The sequence below is a fragment of the Ammospiza nelsoni genome, chromosome 32 (genome assembly GCF_027579445.1).
Source record: "Ammospiza nelsoni isolate bAmmNel1 chromosome 32, bAmmNel1.pri, whole genome shotgun sequence".
NCBI lineage: Eukaryota > Metazoa > Chordata > Aves > Passeriformes > Passerellidae > Ammospiza > Ammospiza nelsoni.
The window spans coordinates 1,622,806-1,640,190 of NC_080664.1; the positions used below are offsets into that span (position 1 = coordinate 1,622,806).

The following is a 17,385-nucleotide window of genomic DNA, read 5'->3' on the forward strand; positions in this document are numbered from 1 at the left end:
AAGGGGATAGGGGAGAGCAGGGGATGGGGGAAATCAGAAGATAGGAGAGAGCAGGGGATAAATGGGACCAGAGAATAAATGGGAACAGAGGATAAATGGGACCAGGGGATAAATGGGACCAGGACATGAAAGGGAGCAGGGAATCAATGGGAGCAAGGCATAAATGGGAGCAAGAGATAAATGGGAGCAAGGGATAAATGGGAGCAGGACATGGAGGGGAGCAGGGGATAGGGGACAGCAAGAACCAGGGTGGATGGGAACAGAGAATGGGAGGGGTGGGAGAAGGGGATAGAGGGGAGCAGGCACCACACAGGAAAGCAGGAATTGGGTGTGAACAGGGGATGAAGGCAAGCAGGAGCTGGAGGGAGCAGAGGATGAGGAGAACAGGGGATGAAGGACACAGGGACTGTCTGGAGCCGTGCACTCACACCAGCTCATTGTGAGGCATGATGGTGATTTTAATCAGTCTCTTAACGAAGATCTGACACTCAGGACCCCTCTGTGGCTCTTCCCAGCATCTCTGACTCCCCTTTCCTGCTGTTTCCCCTTGTAAGGAACAGAAATAAATCCCCCAAAGGGACTGAGAGCCCCTGAACCCCGCCCCCCCAGGCTGTGGTGGCAGGGCTGAGCTGCATTCCCACATTGCTGGGGACAAAAGGGTGACACGAATGTCCTGAGTCATCAGTGCCCAGGTTTGATTTCACATGGACAGGAGCGTGTCTGTCCCAGCACACATCTGTCTGTGTGTCCCAGCACACGTCTGTCTGTCCATCCTCACTGCAGGAGCCCCTTGGGACCCTTCCTGGCCCTATTTCTGCTTTCTCCTCCCCCCCAAATCACCCCAGTGCCGGGTTCCCATCGAGCCTGTGTCTCTCTCCTCTCACCCAGAAGGAAGCCAAGTGCCCCCGTGCCTCCCCCTCAGCCTCTGTGGAATATTTGTGCCCACGGAATGGGCTCATTAAGGCAGAGTAATTAGCAGTCCCTTGGCTGCCCTCCACAGCTCATTCCATTCCCTGTTCCTGCTCTTCCCCACCTCCTGTGCCTCAGCCAGGCTCTGCGGGGATGCTGTGGGGTTGAGCCAGGACATGGGGAGGAGGGAAAGTTTGGGGTGTCCCCATTTTGGGGGGGCAGAGATGGTGTCAGTGAGGGGCTGGAGAGGTTCTGGTGGTGCCTTGGACATGGGAGATGCAGTCATGGTGCTGTACCAGAGCAGAACATGGCCTGAAGAGGAGGCAAATTTGGGGTGTCCTCACCCTGTGGAGCAGAGATGGTGTTAGTGGCTGCTTGGACGTGGTTCCCCTTCAGATACAGCCATGGTGCTGCACCAGAATGGAGAAGAGGGGGCAATTTTGGGGTGTCTCCACCCTGTGGAGCAGAGATGGTGTCAGTGAGGAGCTGGAGAAGTTTCTGGTGATCCCGTGGACATGGTTCCCCTGCAGATACAGCCATGGTGCTGCATGGAGCAGAGCACAGTGTGAAGAGGAGGCAATTTTGGGGTGTTCCCACTTGGGAGATGGTGTCAGAGAGGGGCTGGAGATGTTCTGGTGGTATCTTGGACATGGGAGATGCAGCCATGGTGCTGTACCAGAGCAGAACATGGCCTGAATAGGAGGGAAAGTTTGGGGTGTCCCCATTTTGGGGAGCAGAGATGGTGTCAGTGAGGGGTTAGGGAGGTTCTGGTGATCCCTTGGCATGGTTCCCCTTCAGATGCAGCCATGGTGCTGCACCAGAATAGAGAAGAGGAGGCAAATTTGGGGTGTCCCCACCCTGGGGAGCAGAGATGGTGTCAGAGAGGTCCTGGAGAGGTTCTGGTGATCCCTTGGACATGGTTCCCCTTCAGATGCAGCCATGGTGCTGCACCAGAATGGAGAAGAGGAGGCAAATTTGGGGTGTCCCCACCCTGGGGAGCAGAGATGGTGTCAGAGAGGGGCTGGGGAGGTTCTGGTGATCCCTTGGACACAGTTCCCATTCTGTGGTGCTGCACTGGGGATCCAAAGCACTGGGACTGGGACAGCATTTCAGAGTAGAAATGCTCCAGGGCTCTATGGAGCAGGTCAGTGCTCCAGCCTGTCCCCAGTGCTGGGATGTCCCTCTGAGGGGGCTGTGTCACCCCTGAGGAGCTGGAGATGGTGTCAGTGAATGCTTGGACATGGGAGATGCAGCCATGGGGCAGAACATGGCCTGAAGAGGAGGCAATTTTGGGATGTCCTCACCCTGTGGAGCTGGAGATGGTGCCAGTGACTGCTTGGACATGGTTCCCCTTCAGATACAGCCATGGTGCTGCATGGAGCCGAACATGACCTGAAGAGGAGGGAAGTTTGGGGTGTCCCTACCCTGGAGAGCTGGAGATGGTGTCAGAGAGGTCCTGGAGAGGTTCTGGTGATCCCTTGGACATGGTTCCCCTTCAGATACAGCCATGGTGCTGCACCAGAATAGAGAAGAGGAGGCAAATTTGGGGTGTCCCCACCCTGTGGAGCTGCAGGTGGTGTCACTGAGGTGCTGGAGAGGTTCTGGTGGTTCCTTGGTTCCCCTTCAGTGCTGCTGCACTGGATCCAAGGCACTGGGACTCCCAGTGCTCTGTGGAGCAGGGCATTGCTCCATCCTGTCCCCAAGGCGGGGAAGTCCCTCTGAGGGGGCTCTGTCACCCCCTGAAGCACATTTGGCCGGCTCAGGTCGGGCGTGAGCTCTCACACAGCCCCAGGGCTCCATCCCAGCACCGACTCAGACATCCTGGCCCAGGTCCACCAGCTTCCACCCAGCGGTTCCTCCTCGCACAGAAACATCTCAGCAGAAAGGGAGGGGGGTGAATTTATTTATTTTTGAGCCTGCTTTGCTGAGGCAACCAGGCTGACGTGACGGCTGTGGTGGTGCTGGTGGCAGCCTCTCCTCCTTCCTGCCCTGCTCGGACACACAAGGACTTGGCTGTTCCTGGGAGCAAAGGGGGGACCCTCAGGGTGTCTGTCCGTCGGTCCGTCGGGCGCCCTCGGGGGCGGGAGTTTGTCTTTGTGCTCGTCCTGTTAACATACTTCTAATTAAGGAAAATTGTCCCCAGGAGCAGTGTTTATCCAGGCCGGTCACAGAGACGGGTTTGTTCTCCCAGCGAGAGGATGTCTGTGGAGGGGGGAAAAAGAGAGACAGAAATTCCTCCAGATTATGGCATTATGTAAATGTATCAAACGGATCATTCCCTATAAAAAAAAAAAAAGGAAAGTAGGAAACCGATGGATTTCAGCAGCCCTGGGGATTGCATTCCTGACGAGCCTCCGCCGGCGTTTCAGAGCTGAAATATTCGGCGACTTTTCCAAGATGTTTTTCCTTCCAGGCCGCGTGCCCTGAGCGTCTGGGGGGGCTCTTGGGGCCACCCCCCAGCCCTCCCAGGCTTCTTTTCTTGCTGGGTGGCAATTTGGCCACAATTCCTGCTTGCCCTTTGTGCCCAGAGCAGGGGACGTGGTGTTTGCTGCTCTCCGTGGGATGTGGTGTGGATGGGAACCATGGATTCCATGGTTTGTGTCAAGGCTGGTTGACCCTGGGGAAGCAAGAACCAGCTGTTTATAGGACTTAAATATTCTTTATTTATTCTTTATTTCTTTATTATTATTGATTTCTTTATTATTCCTTATTTTTTCTTTAGTATTCGTTATTTCTTTATCATTCGTTATTTAAATATTATTCGCTTGTGTCAAGGCTGGTTGACCCTGGGGAAGCAAGAACCAGCTGTTTATAGGACTGAAATATTCTTTCTTTATTTTTTATTTCTTTATTATTATTTTTTTAATTATTTGTTATTTATTCTTTATTATTCATTATTTATTCTTTATTATTCGTTATTTCTTTATTATTCATTATTATTCGTTATTATTCATTATTTATTATTCGTTATTTAAATATTATTTTTTTGTGTCAAGGCTGGTTGACCCTGGGGAAGCAAGAACCAGCTGTTTATAGGACTTGAATATTCTTTATTAATTTTTATTTCTTTTTTATTCTTTATTTTTTTATTATTCATTATTTATTCTTTATTATTCGTTATTTCTTTATTATTCATTATTATTTGTTATTCATTATTTATTATTCGTTATTCTTATTTGTTATTTAAATTTTATTCATTTGTGTCAAGGCTGGTTGACCCTGGGGAAGCAAGAACCAGCTGCTTATAGGACTTTGATATTCTTTATTTCTTTATTACTATTTATTTCTTTATTATTCGTTATTTATTCTTTATTATTCCTTATTTCTTTATTATTCGTTATTTAAATATTCTTTATTATTAATTTTTTAAAATACATTATTCTTTATTATTCCTTATTTATTATTCGTTATTTAAATATTTTCCATTTGTGTCAAGGCTGGTTGACCCTGGGGAAGCAAGAACCAGCTGTTTATAGGACTTTAATATTCTTCATTTATTCTTTATGTCTTTATTTATTCTTTATTTCTCTTTATTTCTCTTTATTTCTTTATTATTCTTTATTTAAAGTCAGATGTTGGCTTTAAACACTCCATCTCTATTCTCTGTCCCTTGTGCTGGGGCAAGGGGGAAAATGCTCCTGAGCAGAATGGGAACAAGGATTTGGTGTCAGAGCTCCGTGCCCAGGGATGTTTTTGGCTGCTTCAAGCAGAGCTGGGACCTCTCCTGCCCCCACATCCCTGTCCTGCTCTCCTGGAAATGCTCCCTTGAGGAACAGCATGGAAGTGGAATTTCTCCCAGACTTGGAATCATGGAATTACTAAAGTTGGAAAATCCCCTAAGACCCTCGAGTGCAACCATTAACCCAGAGCTGCCAGATTGTCACTAAAATGTGTCCCCAAGTGCCACATCCACACATTTCAGGAGGAATTTCTTCATGGAAAGGGTTGTCAGGCATTGGAAGGGGTTTTAAGGGAGGGTGCCCATCCCTGGAGGTGTCTGAGGAACATCTGGATGTGGCACTCAGAGATGAACTCGATGGTCCTGGAGGGTTTTTCCAAGCTCAGGGATTCTGGATTTCAGAATTTTTTGCTGTTTTGATTTTTTCCTGATCTTGTTGAACCCCTAAAGAAATGCTCCCTTGAGGGGTAGCTGGGTAGAGGGGAAGCTGGAGTTTCTCCCAGACTTGGAATCATGGAAAATTATTAACGTTGGAAAACCCTCTAAGACCCTCGAGTGCAACCATTAACCCAGAGCTGCCAGATTGTCACTAAAATGTGTCCCCAAGTGCCACATCCGCACATTTCAGGAGGAATTTCTTCATGGAAAGGGTTGTCAGGCATTGGGAGGGAGGTGGTGGAGTGCCCATCCCTGGAGGTGTCTGAGGAACATCTGCATGTGGCACTCAGGGATCGGTCACAGCTTGGACTCGATGATCCTGGAGGGTTTTTGCAACCTCAGGGACTCTGGAATTCAGAGATTGAAAAGTTGAAAAACCTTCTAAGACCCTTGAGTCCAACCATTAACCCAGAGCTAAAAGGTCATTGCTGAAACATGTCCCCAAGTGCCACATCTGCACATTTCAGGAGGAATTTCTTCATGGGAAGGGTTGTCAGGCATTGGGAGGGGTTCTTAGGGAGGGTGCCCATCCCTGGAGGTGTCTGAGGAACATCTGGATGTGGCACTCAGGGATCAGTCACAGCTTGGACTCGATTATCCTGGAGGGTTTTTGCAACCTCAGGGACTCTGGAATTCAGAGATTGAAAATGAAAAGTTGGAAAGCCCTCTAAGACCCTCGAGTCCAACCACTAACCCAGAGCTGCCAGGTCATTGCTGAAATGTGTCCCCAGGTGCCACATCCACACATTTCAGGAGGAATTTCTTAATGGGAAGGGTTGGAATTTCTTCATGGAAAGGCATTGAGAGGGAGGTGGTGGAGTGCCCATCCCTGGAGGTGTCTGAGGAACATCTGCATGTGGCACTCAGGGATTGGTCACAGCTTGGACTCGATGGTCCTGGAGGGTTTTTCCACCTCAGGGATTCCAAAATTCAGGGAAATTTTGCTGTTTTGATTTTTTCCTGAGCTTTTTGGACCTCTGTGGGTACAGGGAGGTTTCTCCTTTTCCTTGTTCAGCCTGGAGGAGCTGCTGGGTGGCTTCATTCCCCTTGCAGCTGTTTGAGGACTGTCGAAATCCCTGGGTTTAATCCGAGGGAAGATTTTGTGTGTGTTTCCTTCCTCCTCCTGTCAGGCCACAATTGATGTGTTTGCAGACTGCACAGCAACTGATTCATGCAGAGCAAAGTTATTTGCTGGCTCAGCAAAGCTCCTTCCCCCCCACAAAAAAAAAAAATAAAAAAATACAAACCCAAACCCACAGCCCTGCAGTGCCTCGCTGGGAGTGGGGTAAATCCAGTTGAGGGAGGGAGAATTTGAGGCTGCAGCTCCAGTGGGAAATGTGGGAATTGTTTCAAGGAGATCTTTGGGTGGGATTGTCCCACCTGGAGCTCTGGGATCCCAGAAGAAGGAGGAGGTCAGGGTTGGAGGGTTGGAGCCAGGCTGGGAGAGATGGGGGTGAGAAGGGTCCAGGGAAGGCTCAGAGCCTCTTCCAGTACCTGAAGAGGCTCCAGAAGATCTGGAGCTTAAAGGGGTCCAGGGAGAGCTCAAAGCTTCTTCCAGTGCTTGAAGAGGTTCCAGGAGAGCTGGAGAGGGAGGTTCCAGGAAATCTGAAGCTTAAAAGGGTCCAGGAAAAGTTCAGGGCTTCTTCCAGTGCTTGAAGAGGCTCCAGAAAAGCTGGAGAGAGAGGATAAAGAAGATCTGGAGCTGAGAAGGCACCAGGGAAAGTTCAGGGCTTCTTCTTGTACCTGAAGAGGCTCCAGAAAAGCTGGAGCTGAGAAAGCACCAGGGAGAGCTCAGAGCTTCTTTCAGTGCCTGAAGAGGCTTCAGGAGAGCTGGAGAAGGAGGTTCCAGAAGGTCTGGAGCTGCAAAGGCTCCAGGGAGAGCTCAGAGCTTCTTCCAGCACCTGAAAAGGCTCCAGGAGAGCTGGAGATAATGGCTCTAGAAGAGCTGGAACTGAGAAGGCTCCAGGGAGAACTCAGAGCTTTTTCCAGTGCCTGAAGAGGCTCCAGAAGAGCTGGAGCTGAGAAAGCACCAGGGAGAGCTCAGAGCTTCTTTCAGTGCCTGAAGAGGCTTCAGGAGAGCTGGAGAAGGAGGTTCCAGAAGGTCTGGAGCTGCAAAGGCTCCAGGGAGAGCTCAGAGCTTCTTCCAGTGCCTGAAGAGGCTCCAGGAGAGCTGGGGACAAGGGCTTGGAGTGACAGGACACAGGGAATGGCTTCCCACTGACACAGGGTGTGGTTAGGTGGGATTTTAGGAAGAAATTCCTCCCCTGGATCTCTGAAAGTGCCCAAGGCCAGGTTGGATGGAGCATGGAACACCTTGAGATAGTGGAAGGTGTCTCAAGTGGGATTGAGATGATCTTTTGACCCAAACCAGTGGGACTGAGATGATCTTTTGACCAGTCTGGGATTCTCAGAAAAGGGAACATCCAAGCTCAGTGTGACAGGGTTTTGTGGCAGGGACCTCAGGAACAGCTCAGTGGGGCTCAGGGAGAGCTCAGAGCTTCTTCCAGTGCCTGAAGAGGCTCCAGGAGAGCTGGAGAGGGACTTGGGAGAGGGGTCTGGAGTGACAGGACACAGGGAATGGCTTCTCACTGACACAGAGTGGGTTTAGGTGGGATATTAGGAAGAAATTCCTCCCCTGGATCCCTGGAAGTGCCCAAGGCCAGGTTAGATGGAGCTTGGAGCAACCTGGAAGGTGTCTCAAGTGGGACTGAGATGATCTTTTGACCCAAACCAGTCTGGGATTCTCAGAAAAGGGAAAATCCAAACTCAGTGTGACAGGGTTTTGTGGCAGGGACCTCAGGAACAGCTCAGTGGGGCTCACTCAGGCCCTGGAGGGTGTGAAACCAGGAAACATCTGTGAGCGTGGCTTTTGGGGTTTCCTGAAGCCGCCAACCCGCCCGTGTTGAGCAATTTTAATGAAGTTCCCTCATCCTCCATCCTCCCCCTCTCCTAAATGGGGCTGCTGGCCTGGACCCCATCCCTGTCCCCGTCCCTGTGAGGGATTTTTGGCTGCCTGTCCCAGGAAGAGCCTTGGAAAGCTGAAAAAGCTGAAATTTCCCTGCTCTCTGCCCCCACCAGCTCCTTTCCAAAGGCTCCCAAATAAATAAATCTTGGGAAATGAGCTCGGCTCGTGTCGCAATCGCCGGGGTTGAGCAAGGAGAGGGATTTGTTCCAAATTGGGAATTTTTTTGGGGGGGGAGAGGCACCCAAAGGGGGTTTTGGGAGGGAAGGGGGTGGTGGGATTCTCTGGAAATCATCTATGACCCCTCCAGGGGACAAAGTCAGCACTGCTGGTCCCCTCAGATGGGTTCAAAGGTGTTTTTATGGCCATGGGTGGTCGTGGCACCATCCCTGGGCATCCATTCTTGAAGGGGGACACAGAGGGAGAGTCTCCCCCTCTCCAAAAATTGAGAAGGAGGGAGGCTAAAGTGTCTGCAGGCCAATGCCAGGGGTTAAAAATAGCTGTTTTCTAAATTAGCTCCCAGCAGAAGTTCGAGAGGAAATCCAGGTTTAGCTGAGGCTACAAGAAAGAGGCTGAAAATAATAATAATAATAATAATTATAATAATAATGAAAATAACAACAGTGGTATAAAATAAAAATAAAAAGTGATTCCTGCGAAGGAGAGGGGAGGATGGTGAGCGGGGAGAGATGGAAAACAAAAGCCTTTGAGGAGGGTAATGCTTTCCAGCTGCAAAAATAAAGCCTGGGAGAGGAGCAAGTGCTTGCATCACCCTCAGCCCTGAGCTGCCCTGCTTGGAGCTGGGGCTCATCTGGACACCCCCAGCTGGACCAGGACCTGGCTTGGGGCAGGATGGGTGTGAGGGGAAATGTGGGGTTGGAATTCTGTGCCTTATTTTGGGTATTTTCCTCTTTGAGTGTTGGGCTGGGGCTCATCTGGAGCCCCCCAGCTGGATCAGGACCCTCTTTTCCCCTGGTCTGGAGCAGGGAATTCTGTGAGGGGAACATGGGGCTGCAATTCTGTGCCTTGTTTTGGATGTTTTCCTCTTTGAGCATTGGGCTTGGGCTGATCTGGGGCCCCCCAGCTGGACCAGGACCCTCTTTTCCCCTGGATGAGTGTGAGGGGAATGTGGGGCTGCAGTTCTGTGCCTTGTGTTGGGTGTTTCCCTCTTTGAGTGTTGGGCTGGACTCAGCCCCACCTCGGAGGGAGAGGTGGGGAAGGGGCTCTGGGATGGGTTGGACCCCTCAAAGAGCAGAATTTGGGGTTCTGAGCCATGCTGGGGGCCCCCTGAGCCGTTCTGCCAACGCTCCCCATCCGCCCCTGCTTGGATCTCTCCTCTGGTCCTGTGACTCTGACTCAGCCACGCAGGCGCCAGCCAAGCTCTGCTTTTTTTGGGGAATTCTTGCACATCCCTTTTGCTCGAGCGTTCCTCGCCCCAGCAGGGCCCTGCCACCCCCTCCCCACGTCACAGGGGGGTTTGGGGGTGCTGCTGGTGACAGCAGAGCTCTGTCTCAGGGGCACAATGTGGCCTTTGGTACCCCAATGTGCATTTGTAGGTGGTTTTTATCCCAAACCCCTCTTGCTCCAGGAGCTGGGGGTCCTGGCTGGAGGAGGAGCCCCCCCAGAAACCCTGTGCCAGGCCTGGCACGTTGGGAGCCCTGCTTGTGTTTGATTCCTTGGCTTGATTGAGGTTGTTTCCTCCTTGTTTGGGGTTAATTTCTTGGTTTTGGCTGTTTCTGCTTGATTTTACATCCCTTTGCTCAAGTGTTCCTCGCCCCAGCACGGCCCTGCCACCCCTTCCCCATTCCCAGTGTTCCTGCAGGGTGACCCCCCCCATGTCACAGGGGGGTTTGGGGAGCAGGAAAAGGCTGTGGCTGCTCCTGGTGACAGCAGGACTCTGTCTTGGGGCAGAACTTGTCACCCCAGTGCACAGTTTTAGGTGGTTTTCATCCCAAACCCCTCTTGCCCCAGGATCTGGGGGGTCCTGGTTGGAGCAGGAGCCCCCCAAATCCTGTGCCAGCCCTGGCACGCTGGGAGCCCTGTTTGGGGTTGATTCCTTGTTTTTGGCTGTTCCCACTTGATTTTACATCCCTTTGCTCGAGTGTTCCTCGCCAGAACAGCCCCCCAATCCTCAGGACCCTGCCACCCCAAGTTTTCACCCCAAACCCCTCTTGCCCCAGGAGCAGGAGCCCCCTGAGCCCTGTGCCAGCCCTGGCACGTTGGGCAGCACTTTGGGAGCCCTGTTTGGGGTTGATTCCTTGTTTTTGGCTGTTCCCACTTGATTTTACATCCCTTTGCTCAAGTGTTTCTCACCCTGGCATGGCCCTGCCACCCCCTCCCCATGTCACAGGGGGGTTTGGGGAGCAGGGTGACAGCAGGACTCTGTCTCAGGGGCAGAATGTCACCCCAATGTGCATTTTTAGGTGGTTTTCATCCCAAACCCCTCTTGCCCCAGGAGCTGGGGGGTCCTGCTTGGAGCAGGAGCCCCCCCGAACCCTGTGCCAGCCCTGGCACGTTGTGAGCCCTGCACCAGGCTTGGTTTGGGGTTGATTCTCATTCCTTGGCTCGGGCTGTCCCCACTTGTTTTTACAAGCTGCCTCTCACAGCCTCGCCCTTCCTGAGGAGGGTGGGGTCAACGTCCCCATCTCTGTCCCCTTCCCTGTCCCCATCTCTGTCCCCTTCCCTGTCCCCAGGGCCACAGAATGAGCTGTCTGAGCTGGCCTGGCTCGCTCAGGGATGGGGATTGGGGTCTGTGCACCCCAAACTCTCTCTGTGTGCTCAGTCCCAGCCCGGCTGTGTGGATGGAGAGCCCCGGGATCGAGGGTGGGGTGGGGGCATTGCAAAATCTCCTGGCTTGGTTCGTGTTTTCCCTGCTGTGTTGGTTAATAATTCAGTGCTGTCTGGCCCTGCTCCACCAGGGCTGTCTGGGTCTCACTGACCTTGGGGTCCTGAGGATGAGGGGCTGTTCTGACCCATCCTTGATCCTTTGGGGCTGTCTGGGCCCTGCTGACCTTGGGGTCCTGAGGATGGGGGATCATTGTGCCCCATCCCTGCTCTTCCAGGGCTCTCTGAGTCCTCCTGACCTTGGGGTCCTGAGGATGGGGAGCTGTTCTGGCTCATTCTTGCTCATCTGGGGCTGTCCAGGTCCTGCTGGCCTTGGGATATTGGAATTTGGGGGTCATTGTGCCCCATTCTTACTCCTCTGGGGTGTCCAGGTCCTGCAGGCCTTGGAGTACTGGGACTGGGGGGTTTCTGTGCCCCATCTCTGCTCTTCCAGGGCTCTCTGAGTCCTCCTGATCTTGGGGTTCTGAGGATGGGGGGGGGGGGGCTGTTCTGGCCCATCCCTGCTCTTCTTTGGCTGTCCAGGTCCTGCTGCCCTTGAGATGCTGGGACTGGGGGGGTTGTTGTGCCCCATCTCTGCTCTTCCAGGGCTGTCTGGGTCCTGCTGACCTTGAGGTGATGGGGCTAAGAGGCTGCTGTGCCCCATCTCTGTTCTGCCCCATCCCTGCTCTGCCCCATTCCTGCTCCTCCAGAGCTGTCCAGGTCCTGCTGACCTTGAGGTGATGGGACTGAGGGTTCCCTGTTCCCCATCCCTGCTCCTCCAGGGCTCTCTGAGTCCTCCTGATCTTGGGGTCCTGGGGCTGGGGGGTTGTTGTGCCCCATCCCTGCTCCTTCCTCCAGGGTTCTCTGAGTCCTGCTGGCCCCAGGATGCTGGGGCTGGGGGGTCATTGTGCCCCATCCCTGCTCTGCGCCATCCCTGCTCCTCCAGGGCTCTCCAGATCCTCTTAGCCTCAGGATGCTGGGACTGGGGGGTCACTGTTCCTCATCCCTGCTCCTCCAGGGCTCTCTGAGTCCTCCTGATCTTGGGGTCCTGGAGGTGGGGGGTCGTTGTGCCCCATCCCTTCTGTGCCCCATCCCTGCTCTGCCCCATCCCTGCTCCACCCTGTCCATTCTCACTGTGGTGCTGCATTGATGGAGATGCAGGGTCTGGGGGTGCACCAAACCAAAGGACAGCTCTCCAAAACCCCTTTGGATCTCTGGGAGCAGCAGCCCCTCAGCCTGGCCTCTGTCCTGGCAGGCTCAGGAGGGGCTGAGCAGCTGAGCCCTGGCCAGGCAGGAATTCAGGCACGTTGGGCTGATCAGATTTAACTGGTTTAATTAAACACTCACTGGCTTTCACTGGTTTAATTAAATGCTCACATGCTGCCTGCCAGGTGCTGCCTCTCACCTGCCCCAGCCCCCAGGGTGTCCCTGCAGCTCTGGATTAGCTCTGCTCCCGCCTTGCCCAGCGGGTTCTGCCCTCGGTGCCACCTGTGCCACCCGTGGGGCTGCTGGAGCCCCTTCCCTGCTGCCCACTCCCTTCTGCAGCAGGGACTGGCAGAGCTTCCCCTGCCCCACTGGGGTTCCTGAGGGATGGATTCACAGGGTTCCTGAGGGATGAATTCCCAATGTTTCTGCAGGGTGAATTCCCAATGTTTCTGCAGGGTGAATTCCCAGCATTCCTACAGGGTAAAGTCCCAGTGTTCCTACAGGGTGAATTCCCAGTGTTTCTGAGGGATGAATTCCTAGGGTTTCTGCAGGATGAATTCCCAGGATTTCTGCAGGGTGAATTTCCAGGGTTTCTGAGAGATTATTTCCCAACATTTCTGCAGGATGAATTCCCAGTATTCCTACAGGGTAAAGTCCCAGTGTTCCTACAGGGTGAATTCCCAATATTCCTTCAGGATGAATTCACAGTGTTCCTGCAGGATGAATTCCCAAGATTTCAGCAGGAGAAATTCCAGTGTTTCTGAGGGATGACTTCCCTGTGTTGCTGCAGGAAAAATTCCCAATGTTTCTGCAGGAAAAATTCCCAATATTCCTTCAGGGTGAATTCCCAGTGTTCCTGCAGGATGAATTCCTAGGGTTTCTGCAGGGTGAATTCCCATTATTCCTGTGGGATGAATTCCCAGTGTTGCTGCAGGGTGAATTCCTAATTTTCCTTCAGGGTGAATTCCCAGTGTTTCTGCTGGGATGATTTCCCAGTATTCCTACAGGATAAATTCCCAATATTTCTGTGGGATGAAATCCCAGTATTCCTGTGGGATGAATTCCTAGGGTTTCTGCAGGATGCTCTCCTGGTTGTGTGTGATGTTTTTGGCTTGTCTGGGGGCTGCAGATCTCCCTGGGGAGCAGAGGATGGGCTGCCATGGGTGCCATGGGTGCCCTGTGGGTGCTCTGGGTGCCCTGTGGGTGCCCTGTGGGTTCCATGGGTGCTCTGGGTGCCCTGGGTGCCCTGTGAGTGTTGTGGGTGCCCTGTGGCTCCACGCAGGGCGACCAGGGCAGATCCTTGCTGTGGGTGCAGCTCCCAGTGCATTCATGGCTCCCATGGGTTCATTCCTTGGCTGTGCTGGTGGCTGTGACCCTGGGGGTGCTGTGGGTGCCCTGTGGGTGCCCTGTGGGTGCCCTGTGGGTGCCCTGTGGGTGCCGTGGGTGCTGTGTTTGCTGTGGGTGCCTTGTGGGTGCCCTGAACGTGCTGTGGGTGCCCTGTGGGTGCCGTGGGTGCTGTGTTTGCTCTGGGTGCCCTGTGGGTGCCCTGTGGGTGCTGTGGGTGCCATGAGAGCCCTGTCACTCCATGCAGGGCAGATCCTTTCTAGGGGTGCAGATCCCAATGCATTCATGGCTCCCATGGTTTCATTCCTCGGCCGTGCTGGTGTTTGTGACCCTGGGGGGCTCCTGGCTCTGTGCCTCCCTTCCTCACCCCCCTTTCCCTCCCTGTCCTGGCCCAGATGTGGAGCAGATGGCCATCGACTGGCTCACGGGCAACTTCTACTTCGTGGATGACATCGACGACCGGATCTTTGTGTGCAACAAGAACGGGGACACCTGTGTCACCCTGCTGGACCTGGAGCTCTACAACCCCAAGGGGATCGCGCTGGACCCGGCCATGGGGTGAGTCCTGGCAGTTCACCACCCTTGGGGACAACTGGGGACCCTCTGGGATTGGGAGGGATTTCCTGTGCTTTGTTGAGTCCTCCGTGCAGGGACATTTGCCACCCAGCCTGGCCTGGCAGCAGCTGAACCCTGTGGGACACACCTGGCCCAGCTTAGGATAAGCTTCTGCTTCCAGCTTTGCTCCAGATTGTAGGAGCTGGAGTGGTTTTTGGGACCTGGAGTGGTTTTTGGGACCTGGAGTGGTTTTTAGGACCTGGAGTGGTTTTTAGGAGCTCAGACCTGTGGGACACACCTGGCCCAGCTCAGGATAAGCTGCTGTTTCCAGCTTTGCTCCAGATTTTGGGACTTGGAGTGGTTTTTGGGACCTGGAGTGACTCCATGCACAGCCAGAGCAGCTCCCTTGTGTCTGTATCTCCATCCAAGACATGGGAACAACTTTGCTCCAGATTTTGGGACCTGGAGTGGTTTTTGGGACCTGGAATGGCTTTTAGGAGCTGGAGTGACTCCATGAACAGCAAGAACAGCTCCCTTGTGTCTGTGTGTCCATCCAAGACATGGGCACTGCTTTGCCCCAGCTTTTGGGAGCTGAAGTTTTGGGATTGGAGATTTTTGGGAGCTGGAGTGGTTTGTAGGAGCTCAGTCCTGTGGGACACACCTGGCCCAGCTCAGGATCAGCTGCTGCTTCCAGCTGGTGCCACACAATGTGGGCACAGCTTTGCTCCAGATTTTGGGAGCTGGAGTGGTTTTTGGGACCTGGAATGGTTTTTGGGTCCTCCCTGCAGGGACATTTCCCACCCAGCCTGGCCTGGGCACAGCTTTGCCCCAGATTTTGGGGAGCTGGAGTGGTTTTAGGAGCTGGAGTGGTTTTTGGGACCTGGAGTGGCTCTGGGCACAGCCAGAGCAGCTCCCTTGTGTCTGTCTCTGTCCAAGACATGGGCTCAGCTTTGCTGCAGATTTTGGGACCTGGAGTGGTTTTCAGGAGCTGGAATGGCTCCATACACATCCAAAGCAGCTCCCTGGTGTCTGTCTGTCCAGCCACTGCCTCCTGCACAGCCCTGAGGATGAGGATGCCAAGATGCTGAATCATGAGGGCAGCTCAGGGCACCCCTGGCAGCTGCCAGCCCCTGGGAGCTGCTGTGGCAGAAAAACCACTAAAGAGGAAAATTCCCCTCCTTGCCAGCTGATGGGCACTTCCCTCCTGGCTCAGGGTGGAAAGAGCTGGTGTTATTGAGCAGAAAATCAGGAGTATTTCATATAAACAAACAAATTTCACAGAGAATCTTGGAGGGAGCTCCAGGGCTGGTGCAGACAAGCTCCAGAGGTGGCTGAGTTGAGTTCCTTAGGCTTAACACAACCCCAAATGTGCCTGTGGACCTCTTCCAGTGACACCAACTCATCTGGAGCTCCTGGGAGCTCAGTGCCAGCCCCATGGGCATGTGTCAGAACCCAGAAAATTCCTTTGGATGCCCTGGAGGGCTCCAGCCCGAGCTCAGAGACCTTGGCACAGAGCCCAAGACCCCTGTGCCCTTGGAAAAAATAATTACCAACCTTTATGTGAAGGATTACAAGTCAAGGAAGTTTAAGTAGAATAATAGTTTATCACGGGGTGAAAAATCGATTTTTGGGTTTTTAGAATGGAGGCTCAGGAGGCAAGATGGAAGAATCTAAGTGTGTCCAGTCTTTGTCCTTCTTCTTCTTCTTGGCCTCCATCTTCTGCTGTGATGGTGGCACTTTGGGATTGGTTTAGAGTAGAAACAAACTGTCTGACATAGGTGATAGGTATTGGAAAATTATTGTAAATAAAGTACAGGTAGTTTTTAGTATGAAAAGCTACCACCACCTCAAGGGCTGGAAACAATCACCAGCCTTGTGTGAGGAGTTACAAGCCACAAAAGTTTGAGTAGAATGACAGTGAATTAATCACAGGGTGAAAATGTAGAATTTTGGGATTTAGAATGGGGGGGTCAAGAGGCAAGATGGAGAAATGTGGGCATGTCCTGTCCTTGTTCTTGGCCTCCGTCTTCTGCTGTGATGGTGGCACTTTTGGTTTGGTTTAGAGACAGACTGTCTAACATCTGATAGGTATTGGGAAGTTATTGTAAATAATGTAATGTAGTTTTTAGTATAAAAAGATAACACCAGTGTGCCTCAACCCAACCTGCTGGACAGAGCTCGATGGGTCAGAGAAGGAATTTTATAGATAAGAAACAATAAACAACCTTGACAACAAGAACGGAACAGTTCTGACTCCTTCTTCAACTAAGAAAAGTGAGTTTCTAACGCATCTCAAAGTCACTCTGATCAGTAGAGATCCCAAGAGGGTCTTCTGCTGTGATGGTGACACTTTAAGATTGGTTTAGAGACAAACTGTCTAACATAGATGATTGGTATTGGGAAGTTATTGTAAATATTGTACACGTAGATTTTAGTATAAAAAGATAACACCAGTGTGCCTCAACCCAACCTGCTGGACAGAGCTTGGCAGGTCAGAGAAAGAATTTTATAGATAAGAAACAAGAATAGAAGAGTTCTGACTCCTTCTTCACCTAAGAAAAGAGAGTTTTTAATGCATCTCAAAGTCACTCTGACCAGCTAGAGATCCCAAAAGGCATCCACACATCCAAATCCTGCCCCTCCCAAAGCTCACCCTGGCTCTGAGTTTGTCTCTTGTCTCACAGCAAGGTGTTCTTCACCGACTACGGGCAGATCCCCAAGGTGGAGCGCTGCGACATGGACGGGCAGAACCGCACCAAGCTGGTGGACAGCAAGATCGTCTTCCCCCACGGCATCACCCTGGACCTGGTGAACCGCCTGGTCTACTGGGCTGATGCCTACCTGGACTACATTGAGGTGGTGGATTACGAGGGCAAGAACAGGCACACCATCATCCAGGGCATCCTGGTGAGTGGGGTTGGGGGAGAGGGAGCCAAGCTTGGGTGCTGCTGGTCTGCAGTTGGGACCTTAGAGATCCAGCAAGGAAAGTGCTGAGCACTGAGCGTGGTCCTGCCAAGGATGATCTTGATGGGCAAGACCACACTGATGGTCAGTGATGGACAAGAGCTGTTGGTTGGGATGGACATCACTGAGGGCCAGTGATGCACAAAAGCCATGAGGTGGGATGGACATCACTGATGGTCAGTGATGGGCAAGAGCTATTGGGTGGGATGACCATCACTGGTGGTCAGTGATGGATGAGAGCCATCAGATATGATGACCATCACTGATGGACAGGAGCCCTCAGATGGGATGTCCATTACTGATGGCCAGTGATGGATGAGAGCCATCGGGTAGGATGGCCATTACTGATGGTCAGTGGTGGAGAAGAGCTATTGGGTTGGATGACCATCACTGATGGCCAGTGATGGACAGGAACCCTCAGATGGGATGTCCATTATTGATGACCAGTGATAGATGAGAGCCATCAGGTGAGATGGGCATCACTGATGGTCAGTGATGGGCAAGA

At 52.6% G+C, this 17,385-nt stretch overlaps 1 protein-coding gene across 4 annotated transcripts in view; it reads left to right on the top strand.

Moving 5' to 3' along the window:
- The window catches only part of LRP1 (LDL receptor related protein 1), a 123,042-nt gene that overhangs the window by 37,688 nt on the left and 67,969 nt on the right, over positions 1-17,385 (top strand). For all 4 annotated transcript variants that reach the window (XM_059491168.1, XM_059491171.1, XM_059491169.1 and 1 more), the window contains exons 7-8: positions 13,757-13,919; positions 16,601-16,823. In XM_059491168.1, coding sequence (XP_059347151.1) covers positions 13,757-13,919; positions 16,601-16,823 — 386 coding nt within the window. The remainder of the gene's footprint in view (positions 1-13,756; positions 13,920-16,600; positions 16,824-17,385) is intronic.